The 14578-nt window shown below is 40.3% G+C and overlaps 1 protein-coding gene across 5 annotated transcripts in view; it reads right to left on the bottom strand.

The window, feature by feature from the left end:
• Window positions 1-14578, bottom strand: part of PRKAG2 (protein kinase AMP-activated non-catalytic subunit gamma 2) — a 244384-nt gene that overhangs the window by 154660 nt on the left and 75146 nt on the right. For 4 of the 5 annotated variants that reach the window (XM_039348395.1, XM_039348393.1, XM_039348396.1 and 1 more), the window contains exon 2: window positions 5571-5642. The exons of the other annotated variant lie outside the window; for it this stretch is intronic. In XM_039348395.1, coding sequence (XP_039204329.1) covers window positions 5571-5624 — 54 coding nt within the window. In that variant the 5' untranslated portion in view covers window positions 5625-5642. The remainder of the gene's footprint in view (window positions 1-5570; window positions 5643-14578) is intronic. 5 annotated transcript variants of the gene reach the window in all.

The raw sequence follows: 14578 nt of genomic DNA, 5'->3' as shown, positions 1-14578 counted from the left end.
TTCATATTTGAATAGCAATACCAGTATAATTTCAGGATGGCAAGGAAGTGGCTGGTTAAATTTGTGACTTATCAACAGAAGAATGTAATTGCTTTGCAATTAAGACATTAAATGGAACAAAAGGTAGAAAATTAGCCCATTTCGTATTCACTACTTGAAAATCAAATACATTTTTCTAGACAGAATGTTCTGATTCTAGGACTTGATTAAGTTATTTATTTTCAATTCTTTCTCTCCCCCCCCCCGCCCACCTCTGTTTCCCACACCCACACCCACACATACCAAGATTTTCTTTGCTCAGGTTCTTCCCATGTATTTATTCATTTATTTATTAGATTTTGTCTTGCCTTTATTACTTTATAAGTAGCTCAAGGCAGCAAACGTACACAACACTCTTTCCTCCTCCTGTTTTCTCCATGAAACAATCCTTCAAGGTGAGGTGGGCTGAGAGAGCGACCATAATTTCTTATTTGCACCAAATTGCAGCTGGGTGCTTTCTGTGCTTTCTCTATATCATTTGTTTTATAGGTAGTCCTCAACTTATGATCAAAATTGGTTTGGTTGCTCAACAGCGAGACACTGGTGAAGCGGGCACAGCAGCACCTGCATTTTCTGCGTCGCATGAGAAAAGCACATCTTCCTTCCCCTGTCCTGACCACTTTCTACAGGGGGATGATTGAAAGCATCTTGTCACACAGCATCACAGTCTGGTTTGGAAGCATCCCTGCTTCAGACAGGAAGGCAGTGCAGACAGTGGTGAGAATGGCCAAAAAGATCATTGGCAGTTCCCTCCCTCCCATCCAGGACACGGCACAGAAGCGCTGCTTGAGCAGGGTCCGTAAGATTATCTGGGACACTACACATCCTCTTCATGACCTGTTTTCCTTGTTACCTTCTGGGAGGAGGGGGATTTGTGGTATCCGAAGCAGAACATCCAGATTCAGTCACAGTTTTGCTCCATACAGCATTAACCTTGTGAACTCTCAAGCTTCCTCCTTCCATTATGTATTCAAGAGGAACAGTGATTAATATTTATATGTTACTTATATGTAAGGGTGTAGGTCTATACATATTTTGTATAGAGCATGTTTAAATGTGTGTTATGTATGTGTACACTTTGAGAGCAAGCAACTAAATTTCATTTTTAATGTGTGCCATTGTGCCCACAGTAAAAAATGACAATAAAGGTTATCTATCCATCTACCTACCTACCTATCTACCTACCTACCTATTAACTACCACATGACTTTGGGGATGCTGCATAGGTCACTTTTTTCAGTGTAGTCATAACTTCGAACAATCACTGAGTGAATGGCCATAAATTGGGGACTACCTGAGCACAGTAGTTTTAAGAATTACAATAGTTATATTACTTTTGCAGCTCTACTCTCACCCTCTCATTCTAGGAAATGGACTATCTTTCTGTCGTGATGCCTTCCCTTTGGATGGATAGCAGAACATCTATTTGTACTTCTCTTCCTTTTAGCATGTGCTGAACCTTTGTGGTGAATCTGGGGGACTGACCACATTCTTCTCCATCTTCCTCCCATTCTTCTCTTTTGAGGAAAATCCAAAGCAACCTGGCAAACCCACATATCAATAAGACCCTCCTTATGACTGAATTTTCCCACTTCATTTGGAAGCAAAAGCGTTGATCTCACTTTAAGAAGCTATCTAACCAAAAAAATTGTTGCATCTTGTCCAGGACTACCATCCTATAACACCCAAAGCTACTCCACTGATGTTGCCAGATGTTTCTTACTATTCTAAAACAGAAGAAGACCATTTTCTTCTTCAAGTGTTGGGACAATAAGTCAACTCCTTGCTCTTGGCCATGCTGAGCTGCAGAGAAGGGAACTGAGGTCCAAGGTACTTGGAGATGAGACTTGATGGTCTCTTCCTACACTAAGACATCCTCCCACAACCTGGTGTTTGTTATATATGGTAGCCTACAATTACCATGTTCCTCAGTGAATACAGCTATTTGTATATTCATCTCCTCCTACAAATTCTTGGTTTAGTCCCAGAAATTTCTGCATAAGCTTTTTGTACTCATTGCTAAGATAATCAAGAATAAAGTGACAAAAACATCATGAAGACCTCTAGCTATAAATTTTCACTGGGAACTATAGGCAAAACCCCATCTGTGCATGCAGATTCATCTCATCAGTGGCTTCTTAATTTTTCTTTTTGCTTTTGATTAGGAAAAATTAAAGCATTAAACTCCAATCCAAGGGATAATGGTTTTACATCATAGATAAGAACGCAGAATAGCATCAAGAAGACTGTGGGAGAAATGCAAACCTTTTAAGGTCCTGGAATGTACTTTGCTTAATACGGTAGTCTTTTTTTGCTCTCAGTTGGACTGTAAAAAACCTAAAGTGTCCCACTATGATAAATGTGAGTCAGCTCCACAGTATTTCAGCCAATTTCAGCTGCTAAATCAATCTACTTGTGAAATCAATGGATCCTGGAAATCATTAATGCCAGACAGAAAAATTGCTCTTGGAATTTTTCTTGAAGTTGTCTCAAAGGGTAAAAACAAAATTAGAACATGAGAGCAACTGCATTTTAAATGCTATTCTTCAAAATAAGTCCTCGACTTATAATCATTCATTTAGTGACCATTCAAAGTTACAATGGCACTGAAAAAAAATGAGTTATGACTGTTTTTCACACTTATGACTGTTATGGCATTCTCATGGTCACGTGACAAAAATTCAGATGCTGTGCAACTGGCAAGTATTTATGGAAGTTGCTGTGTTCCAGGATTAAGTGATCCCATTTTGTGACCTTGTAAGAAGCAAAATCAATGGGGAAGCCAGCTTCATTTAATTACAGTGTTACTAATTTAACAACTGCAGTCATTCACTTAACAACTATGGCAAGAAAGGTCTTAAGATGGGGCAAAATTCACTTAACAAATGTCTTGCTTAGCAATGGAAGTTTTGGGCCGAATTGCAGTCATGATTTGAGGGCTATTTGTGTTCATTTCCATTTCAATATAATATCACAAAAAATCAGATCAAAGTCTCATCCAGGTTACTATAACGTTCCCACAGAGATTAACCAGAGGTTAACCTGGAGAAAAACTAGTTTGAAGAACAGCTTATATGTTTTCAAAATATATTAATAAGAAATGCCAGTTACATAAATAAATGGCACCTGCTTTCATTTCCCCCCCAATCCAAGGTCAAGAAACTTATACAAGTGAAGTTCCAAATTTGCATACAAAGTTAAACGAATTGTAGAGATGTAAAAGTTGTGAAGATGACTGCCCAATGCTTTGTTCTCTGCCAGAATCCAAATTAAAATATTCCCAGGAAATATCTGTTCAGTCTCTGCTTGTTTATCCAGAAAAAGGAAACAAACGCATGATCTCTTGGGGCAATTGATTCTGCCGCTGATCTTCCCTTACTGTTAATTTGATTAATATTCATTCCCAATTTGATATAAGACGGGAAGCTATAGCAATATTTTAAATAAAAATAAGCCAAGATAGTAATAGGGCTTTGGGTACAACCTCAAACTGGAGCACCACTAGAACACTATCAGCATAGACAATCAACATCAGTCAATGGCAAAAGGCAGCTTTACAAGGAACTGCTGACAATAGCTTTAATACCATCGGTCAACAACATCTGCCTATCCCAAGCTTTTGGGAAAGAATCAATAACTGGATGAAAATGCCAAATCCAATATAAACCTCTGGCTGACTATATGACAAACAATAGTAATAGTAATAGTAACAACAACAACGAGGAGGAGGAGGAAGAGGAGGAGGAGGAGGAGGAGGAGGAGGAGAAGAAGAAGGAGAAGGAGGAGAAGGAGGAGAAGGAGGAGAAGGAGAAGAAAGATGGTTTTCCTAACATTCCTAACATCTGAGGACCCAGATTGTTGGAGGCAATAGGCTGACTCTGTATACCGCTTAGAGAGGGCTGTTAAAGCACTATGAAGCGGTATATAAGTCTAAGTGCTATTGCAATTCCACTGAAACCTGCTTTCCTGCAATTTAACAATATTATTTTATGTGCTACACAGAGACAGGAGGGGCAGACTTTGACTCCCTTCTTTGTGACATCCCTTTAGATACTTAAAGAATATGATCAACCCCCATCCCTTCTCAAAAGTAAGTATGTCCAGGTCTTTCAATCTTTCATGATAGTAATTCACTTCCAGACTCCTGATAATCTTTTCTGTCTTCTTTGAACCTATCCCAGTTTGTCTGAATCCTTCTTACAATATGGAACCCAGGATTACTCAAAGTGGGATCTGAACAGGCACATTCTGGTTTTATTTCACCACATCTGCTAGAGGAAGAAACAAAAAACCTAATTGGATCAGAATTTACTGACATATGGCACGTTTTCAGAAGATCTGATTTCTCCACAACTCCAGTGTGCGATGAGATTGGGACCTAGTTTGCTTCTCCATTTCACCCATGGCAGCTGACCTTTATTTTTTTTTCCTCTTAATTATCTTTTGCATGTCAAAAAATCTCTACTCTATCCCATTATGTGGTCTCAGCATGTCGTAAGAAGCTTTCCTGAGAAGACACTTTTGAGCAACTGGTCAGTAGTTCATGAGATATTTGGAAGATTATTTGAGAAACTCATTATGGTGAGAAGGATAAATATAGTTCAGGATAACTGAAAGCCTCTGCTTGTTTTTGGCCTTTCTTAATGATACTTAATGAGCAGTTTTTTTAATTGGGTGGCTTTCCTTATGCTAGTGAAGCAAAGAGCTTATGAAATAAAGAACAATGGAAATGGAAAAAGATCTAGATGCATCTCTGTCTCTCTCTCTGTCTCTCTCTCTCCCTCTCTCTCTCTCTCTCCCTCCCTCCCTCCCTCCCTCCCTCCCTCCCTCCCTCCCTCTCTCTCTCTCTCTCTCTCTCTCTCTTTTAAATCACTCTTAACCCCTGGCAACTGCTTGAATTACTCTTACTCTCTGCAGTTTTCTTGGCAAGGTTTTTTGAACGTAGTTTACCACTGCCTGCTTCCCAGGGCTGAGAGAGAAGGATTGGCCCAAGGTCACCCAAATAAATATTACTTATTTACTTTTAAACATCTTTAATCTGGAATAACAGAATAACAGGGTTGGGAGGGACCTTGGAGGTCTTCTAGTCCAACCCCCTGCTCAGGCAGGAAACCCTATACCATTTCAGACAAATGGTTGTCCAATCTCTTCTTAAAAATCTCCAGTGATGGAGCACCCATATCTGGAGGCAAGCTATTCCACTGATTACTTGGAAACTGAGAATGGCACACATAGGCATTCTATTTGGTGGCTAGTGGCTAGTGGAGAAAATGACACCCCACTTTTTTTCTCTGCACTAGTTGTTCTCTTCCTCTCCACCATGGTTAATTTTATTTTAATTGAATTTTAAATCTATGATCCTTATTTATTCTTTCAGTGTTTTACAGTATATTTTAATTGAATGTCTGCAAGCTGCGCAGAGTCGCCTCTGGCAAGATGGGCAGCATACAAGTTTAATAAAAAAGAATCAATAACACAACTTTCTTAGAGTTCATTGATTTGGTTTTCAAAGGGCATTTGAAGGTCCCTACCTTTCGCAAAGCATGTTTCTCAGATCCATCCATATCCCCATCCAGGAAAGGCATGGCAAAGGAACTGAGATCCTAAACAAAGAAGTTTAGAAAATTTCATTAAAGATTGAAAAGCAAACACTACTTACAATTCACAAATATACTTAGATAAATATACTTAAATGCCCTGGTCATTTATTGGATGGATTACTGCAACACCAACATCTTGAATTGGAGCGTGGCAACAATAATTAGAGTGCAACACACTCCACATGGGGGTAGTAGCATTGAAAAGTATTTGGAAGCTATTGTTGCCACGGTCCAGTTCAAGGTGTTGGCCATTATCTTTAAAGCGCTTCATGGCATGGGTCCAGGATATCTGAGGAGGCATCTCATCCCAATAAGATTGGCTCTCCCCACTTGTTCCAGCGGAAGAGGCTTGCTGCAGGCCCTACGCATCAAGGAATTTTGACTGGCAGGGTCTAGGAGAAGAGCCTTTTCCACCATGGACCCCACCCTGGAACATTCTGCTGCTGGAGTTGAAATCTGCCCTCACTCTTGTGGTCTTCTGAAAGGGGCTTAAAACCTGGCTTTGCTGGATGACTTAGGGCCTTCACTAAAGGTGTTGATTCAGTAAAATGGCCGATCGCCCTGCCACTTCAGACCGTAAGTCAGACAACATCTAAGCTTTGAGTGCGCCCGTGGTGAATCCAGGTGAGAATTTTTTCTTATTTTTCTCTTTTTTCCGCCTTTTTTCGTTTGTGTACCTGTAAGAGCTTTTGGAATTATTTCCTTGGCTTGGAAAGGCGGCTTCTGCTTTCTTTGGGAAGAAAGGCATTTTACAAACACTGAAAGACTATATTTTACTTTTATTTGGACATTAAAAAGGAAAAAAAGAAGGAAAAGGTTTTCCTTTTTAAGAATTTTACTATATATATATTACATTACTCTAAAAGACAAAAAAAAAGAAATGATTTTTGGAAAAGACTTTCTTAACGCACTGAGGGCATCTAGTGGCAAAAATGTAATATTGCAACTTTGCTTATTTTTCTATTGAATTTCAAATCTGCCCTTACTCTTGTGGTCTTCTGAAAGGGCCTTAAACCCTGACTTTGCTGGCTGACTTAGGGCCTTCACTAAAGATGACTAACTGGGTGAAAAGAAGGGCTCACTTTACCCAGTCCCTTAGTTTTTTGTTCCTGTTTAAACAGTTCTATTTTGAATTCTTTTTACAATTAATAATAATAATAATAATAATAATAGTAGTAGTAGTAGTAGTAAAGTTGGAAGGGACCTTGGAGGTCATCTAGTCCAACCCCCTGCTCGGGCAGGAAACCCTACACCATTTCGGACAAATGGCTGTCCAGTCTCTTCTTAAAAACTTCCAGTGTTGGAGCATTTACTGCTTCTGGAGGCAAGCTGTTCCACTGATTAATTGTTCTCACTGTCAGGAAGTTTCTCCTTAGTTCTAGGTTGCTTCTCTCCTTGATTAGTTTCCACCCGTTGCTTCTTGTCCTGCCTTCAGGTGCTTTGGAAAATAGCTTGATTCCCTCTTCTTTATGGCAGCCCCTGAGATATTGGAATACTGCTATCATGTCCCCCCTTGTCCTTCTCTTCGTTAAACTAGACATACCCAATTCTAGCAACCGTTCCTTATATGTTTTAGCCTCCAGTCCCCTAATCATCTTTGTTGCTCTTCTCTGTACTCTTTCTAGAGTCTCAACATCTTTTTTACATCGTGGTGACCAAAACTGGATGCAGTATTCCAAGTGTGGCCTTACCAAGGCATTGAAGAGTGGTATTAATACTTCACGTGATCTTGATTCTATCCCTCTGTTAATGCAGCCTAGCACTGTGTTGGCCTTTTTGGCAGCTGCAGCACACTGCTGGCTCACATTTAGGTGATTGTCTACTAGGACTCCGAGGTCCCTCTCACAGTTACTACTGTTGAGCATGGTGCCACCTATGCTGTACTTGTGCATTTGGTTTTTCTTGCCTAAATGTAGAACCTTGCTTTTTTCACCATTGAATTTCATTTTGTTAGTTAGTGCCCAGTGTTCAAGTCTGTCCAGATCCTTCTGTATCTGAAGCCTGTCTTCTGGAGTGTTGGCTATTCCTGCCAGCTTGGTGTCGTCTGCAAATTTGATGAGTTCCCCATCTATCCCTTCATCCAAATCATTGATGAAGATGTTGAAGAGTACTGGGCCCAGAACAGAGCCCTGGGGCACCCCACTACACACTTCCCTCCATATAGATGCAGTTCCATTGAGGACCACTCGCTGAGTACGGCCGGTCAGCCAGCTACGGATCCATCTGGTGGTGGTTCTGTCTACCCCACATTTTTCTATCTTGTCAAGTAGTAGGTTGTGATCTACTTTATCAAATGCCTTACTGAAGTCCAAGTAAATTATGTCCACAGCATTCCTCTGATCCACTAATTTTGTCACTTGGTCAAAGAATGCAATAAGATTTGTCTGGCATGATCTATTTTTGACAAACCCATGTTGGCTTTTAGTAATGACTTTGTTTGCCTCTAGGTGTTCGTTGATTCGTTGTTTGATTATCTTTTCCAGGATCTTCCCAGGTATTGAGGTCAGGCTGATAGGTCTGTAATTTCCTGGATCCATTTTTTTTCCTTTTTTGAGGATGGGAACTACATCAGCTCTTTTCCAGTCCTCTGGTAGTTCCCCTGTGTTCCAGGATCTTTGAAAAATATAGTTCAGTGGCTCCGATATCACATCTGCCAGTTCCTTGAGAACTCTGGGGTGTAATCCATCTGGTCCTGGCGATTTGAACTCATCTAGGCTGGACAGGTGCTCCCTAACCATTTTCTTGCCTATCTTAACTTGTGTTTCTGTTTTGTTTTTTATGGCACTATTTTTGATAGGTTGGTCTGTTTTTTCCCTTTGTGTAAAGACAGATGCAAAAAATGAGTTAAATAGTTCTGCTTTCTCCCTGTTGCTTGTCACCTTCTTGCCACTTCCACCCACTAATGGACCAATCATTTCCTTCACTTTTTTCTTGTTTTTTACATGTTGAAAGAAGCTTTTTTTGTTATTTTTGACTTTGGTCGCAAGCCTTAGTTCATTTTGAGCCTTGGCTTTCTTCACTTCATCTTTGCAGGCTCGGGCTATTTGCTGATATTCTGACTTAGTTATGTTCCCCTCTTTCCACTTTCTATACTTGTCCTTTTTATCTTTCAATTTGTCAGAGAGTTCTTTATGCAGCCATGCTGGTTTCTTTTGAGAGCTGTTGTTTTTCCTCTTTGTTGGTATTGTGCTAGACTGTGCTTTTATTATCTCATTTTTCAAAATTTCCCGAAGCTTCTTGAGTTGTTTTCCCCTTGAGGATTCTCATCCATGGAATCCTTCCCAAGCCCTCTCTAAGTTTATTGAAATTAGCTCTCTTGAAGTCCAAGACTCTAGTTTGACTGTGTTCTATTGGTTGTGCTTCTATAATGTTAAATTCTAATATTGCATGATCACTTCCTCCCAGGGTTCCTATGGCTTCAACACCGTCTATCACTTCATCTCTGTTAGTGAGAATTAGATCCAAAATGGCTAATCCCCTAGTTCCCTTCTCTACTTTTTGGGAGACAAAGTTGTCTGCTAGGTTTGCCAGGAACCTGTTTGATCTTCCACTTGGTGCGGAGTTTGTCTCCCAGTTGATGTCAGGGTAGTTAAAGTCCCCCATTACTATTGTGATGTGCTTCCTACATACCTTAGTTAGCTGACTAGCAAAAAGTTCATCTATTTCCTCTGTTTGGTTGGGTGGTCTGTAGTATACACCTATGGCAATGTCATGTCCCCCCCCTTTTATATTGACCCAAATGCATTCAAGACAGTTTTTATCATTGTTGTACTCTATTTCTGTGGAGATGTAGTTATTTCTTATATAGAGAGCAACTCCACCTCCTCTTTTATTTGGTCTGTTTCTTTTAAATAATTTAAATCCCTCTAGCTGTGTGTTCCATGTGTGAGTTTCATCCCACCATGTTTCCGTAATGGCAACAATATCGTATCTGCCCTCATTAACCTGAATTTCTAGTTCACCCTGTTTGCTGTTCATACTCTGTGCATTGGTGTATAAACATTTGAGTCCTTTGTGGGTGGCCCTGTGTTTCCTTTCTACATAACCTGTGTGGTGCCTGAGTTCCCCTATTGTCTTACCACCTATTTGGTTAGTGCACTTTATGTGGCACTCGCTATTAGAGGCTTCATTTTGCTTGATAGCAAGGTTGGTATTCTTGTCCACACACACATCTATGCTACATGCACTGATAGCCCTATAGTTTTTAAATTGCCGGGGACAGGGTTGTTCCGTATCAATTAACTCCCTGTCCCCGCTGTTTAGTTTAAATTTCCCTCCAGAAAATCTGTGAATTTATAGCCGAGTAACTCAGTCCATTTTTTTGATGGATGCAAACCATCTCTTTTGTACATAATTATCTTTTTATCATGTTGTAAGCTGAACAGAGTTGCTTTGACAATGAGATAGATGGCATATTAGATAAGATAGATAGATGATAGATAGAAGAGAGAAAGAGAAAGAGACAGACAGATATAGACAGATATGAGACAGAGTTAGAAACAGACTGAGAGACAGAGAGAGAGATAAACATGTATAGGAATGCAGCTCAAATACAATGAGTGGGGTCAGTATGTCCACCTTAAACCCAAGCAAGTGGAAGAAAGACAACTTCAGGGGATCCTTTCAGATCACAGGAGATACCTCTTCAAACGTTGTTGGTCTGGAACCAAACCAGTTTTGGCCTTCGTGGGAGCAGAAACATACATGCTTCCTTTTTTCAAGTAACATCCAAGTGGATGATCTAGTCTGCAATTCTTTTACAGTATGAGGATTATGTTTCTCCCTCTTCTCTCGCAGACTCATGATCTTTAGAGGTCCTCAAGGTTTTATTTCCTGGTGAACGAAGGTTCTCTAAGAAAATTCAATCTACCACAGCTTTCTCCTTCCCAGAAAAGGAAGGACAACTGCACTGACAAGTCTTCTCCTACCTTGGCACCTTCTGAAATCAGTTAGAAATAGCAGTTGCTTCCTCATTCTTAATTCTCTTTCCAGAAGGTTCTAGATTATATGCATCAGAAAGACCATATTCAGCCTCTTCCTAAAGTAAAGAAATATCTAAACCTCGGTTTACAAGCATTCATTTAGTGGCAGTTCAAATTATAATGGCAGTGAAAAAAAAGATGACTGTCATACAACCATTGCAGCATCCCCGTGGTCATGTGATTAAAATTCAGATGCTTGGCAACTGGATGTATTTATGATGGTTGCAGTGTCCTGGTGTCATATGATCACCTTCTGTGACCAACTGACAGGCACAGGGGGAAGCCAGATTCACTTAACAACCATGTTACTAACTTAACAACTGTAATGATTCACTCAACTGGGCAAGAAAGATCATAAAATGAGGCAAAATTCACTTAACAACTGTCTTGCTTAGCAATGGAAAATTGGGCTCAATTGTGGTAGTAAGTCTATAGGTACTATTCCTACATGCACATCTGCAATGACTCTAGGATTTATTTCAGATAGTGTCAGTGCTAAACTTTTGAATCTAACTGGAGACACAAATAATCTCAGGAAGAAGAATCAGCATGACTGCCTTTTCAAATTGAACTAAAAAGACATGATATCGGCGTGCCACTGCTTAATTTATTTGCAGGAACCCATCATCTTGTTAAATGAATTAATTATACTTAATAAAGAAAATTGAGGTGATAGAAAAGGGGAAACAGAGGGATCCTTATGCTAACAATCAAGCATTTTTAAACAATATAAGAAAAATTATATCTAATGAGACAAAGATGCCCATGTTACCCTCATTCATTCTTTTTTAATCCCATCTTAATTATTTTTTATAAATAACTCAAGAGGGAGGTGAGCATCTCTAATAATCCTTTCTCCTCTTATTTTTCACACAATTACCCCATGTCAGAAGCTGGTCTGAGAGAGACTGAGTGATCTAAAAGTCACCCAGCCGGCTTTCATTCCTGAGACACAATTTGAACCCACTGTCTCCTGGTGATTGGCCCAAAGTTATCCAGCCAGTTTGGGTGCTTAAGACAGGATTAGAATTCATCACCTCCTGGCTTCTAGCCTGATGCCTTAACCACTAGACCAGGGGTAGGCAACCTTGGCTCTTTTATGACTCATGGACTTCAACTCCCAGAATTCCTGAGCCAGCCATCCTGAGGGGAAAGGGAAAGGTTTCCAAGCTAAGCCATGCTGGCTCAGGAATTCTGGGAGTTGAAGTCCACGAGTCATAAAAGAGGCAAGGTTGCCTACTCCTGCACTAGACCAAATTGGTTCTCTAATTTTTTACTTCAAGAATATAAATATCAGTTAACTTCCTGCTGTCAATAGATGCTATATGAAGTTTCTGATTGACTTCACTTTTTAACTAAACATTTTTTGCTTTACATTTTCTCAATTTTTAGTAGCACAGAGGATAAAGCTGTCAGTTTGCACTGAATTCAAATGATTCTTGAGGTTTAAAATCTATGCCTGATCCCAATACGTCATTTGCTTGTCCTCTTCATTGCCCAGCCTCTTACGGCAAAATCTCATTATGGGATTAAAGACCTTCAGACAATGGCTTCCTGAACTACTGAATGAAAGCTAAACACAAAATTAAGGGTAGATGTTTAAATTTAAAAACAGAAGTTGGAGGAACTGCCAGTCCACTGTTCTTTTCCTATCATTCCCCACAAGACGAAGCCTTGTTCTCCATGGACATAAAGATCTAAATCTCATCCCTTTTTTGAGTGGCAGTTTGCTTATTTGTTTGTTTGCTTGTATTTCACCTTTATTATTTTTATAAATAAGGCAGTGGACATTTCTAACATACCTTCCTCTCCTATTTTCCTTACAACAACAAGCCTGTCAGTTGGGCCAAGAGAAAGTTGTAGGAAGAATTCAGAGAAAGAAATATTTGGGAGAATATTAAAAAGGCAGAATATATTTCTCCAAAGGAATAATGGAGATCTTTTAAAAAGGCAGAAACTTCTCCCTCCCCCCACCAGAAAACTCAGCAGAAACCAGCTTTTAGAAATGCAGATGTAATAATCCATTCAGGAAGGTTGGAGCCAGGAAGCTGATGAGGTTAAGAAGACAAAGACCCCTAAAATCTACCCAAACTCTAAAGACATAATAGGATTACCCACCAATACCAAAAAGGCACATTCAGTCTCAAGTCAAATTTGACACAGGAAATACAAAGCCTCAAACAGGAACAGGAAACAACCTCAAGAGCCCCCGAAGGTACAAAAACCCACCACTCCCTACTTCAGACTTGGCCCTTTTATGACTTGTGGACTTCAACTGCCAGAATTCCTCAGCCAGCGGTAAGTACCTGGCTGAGGAATTCTGGGACTTGAAGTCCACAAGTCATAAAAGGGCCAAGTTTGAAAAGCCTGGCCCTACTACATGTGGTCAGCTTTCCCAGAGCCATGCTTCTATGGCTTTGCTCTTCAATAAACTACAACCTTCTTTCTAAAGCAGTCTCCATCTTGTTTATTCCCAGCTTGGACTGGACCCTGATGAAGATTTTTCTTTCAACAAAGTGATTGGCCCAGCTGGCTTTCATGGCTAAGGTAGGCCTTGAATTTACAGTCTCCCGTATTCTAGTCTAGAACCTTAACTAGTAGAGCAAACTGCCTCGTTTATAGCCACAACTGCCAACAAGTTTTTTCGGTAGTCATCAAAGGTGGATTTAAATTGTACTCCAGTCAATGAAGGATGCCCCAAAAGAAATGGAAAGAAGCTATCAAAAATAAAAATCAGAATCAGAAAGACCTATTGGTGCTTTAAAAAGGGCAACTTCACAGCAAAAATTAGCATTTCCACTTCTTTTTACCACCATCTAGTGGCTGCCTAACTGTCTTTTAGAAGAACAGATACTGATGCTGAAGCTCAAATACTTTGGCCACCAAATGAGGACACATTTGAAAAGATCCTGAGGTTGGGAAAGATGGAAGGCAAAAGGAGAAGGAATGGCAGAGCATGAGATGGTTAAAGTCACTGACGCAATGAATAATGAATTTGGGCAAACTCCAAGAGACAGTGGAGGACAGAAGAGCTTGTCAGGATGTAGCCCAGTGATGGAAAACCTTTTAGAGACCGAGTGCCCAAACTGCAACCCAAAACCCACTTATGCATCGTCAGGTGCCGGGTGGGTGTGGCCCATTGGGTGGGTGTGGCCCATTGGGTGGGTGTGGCCGCAGTGGTAACAGCAGACTGGGTGGGACTAAAAGGTTCAATCAATTCCAACTTTGCAAGATATTTTTTCCCCTGCGAGAAGTTGAAATTGACTGATTGATTGAGCCTTTTTTTTTTTTTGCACACAGCGGCAGAGGCCTAAAGCAAAAAGTTTTTATAAAACCCAGCTGAAAGCCTAGGACTGGGACGATGGTGCGCGTGCCCACAGAGAGGGCTCTGAGTGCCGCCTCTGGCACCCGTGCCACAGGTTCGCCACCACTGATGTAGCCCATGGGATCATGCAGACTTTGACACGACTTAGCGACTTAACAACAACGAAAGTGGCTGTTTGAATTTTTGCAATCCAAATATATTAAGGCCAGTGCTGAAATCCTTGAATCACAGAGTGAGAGAGAGAGAGAGAGAGAGAGAGAGAGAGAGAGAGAGACCCATTTAACTTAATCAGCTTCCGCAGGCATTCCAGGCTCCAAATGCAAATATGACAACAGTCAAATTATAACAAATAACATTTGAGGGATGTAATTAAAAATTGTCTATGAAAGGAAAGGATTGAAAAGCAGCCTAGATTAGAAGAACAGCCAGTTAGGCCCTGTGGGGTTCAAACCAACAGACATAGTTTCTTGTTCCAAACCAATTCCTCATCCTTGTCCAATCTGAAGATACACAAAAGTAGTTTTATAGGACTTTTAATCAGAGAGCTTCTAATGAAGCTACAGTAGGCAGATCATCAGATGCCTTTATAACTTCATCGATTTATGTCTGCATAACGCACTGAACTTGATTAA

The sequence above is a fragment of the Crotalus tigris genome, unplaced genomic scaffold (assembly GCF_016545835.1).
Source record: "Crotalus tigris isolate CLP2741 ecotype Arizona unplaced genomic scaffold, ASM1654583v1 scf7180000018151.1857312, whole genome shotgun sequence".
NCBI classification, from domain to species: domain Eukaryota; kingdom Metazoa; phylum Chordata; class Lepidosauria; order Squamata; family Viperidae; genus Crotalus; species Crotalus tigris.
Note: the sequence above shows the minus strand (reverse complement) of the source record. Positions and strands in the feature narration are given on the sequence as shown.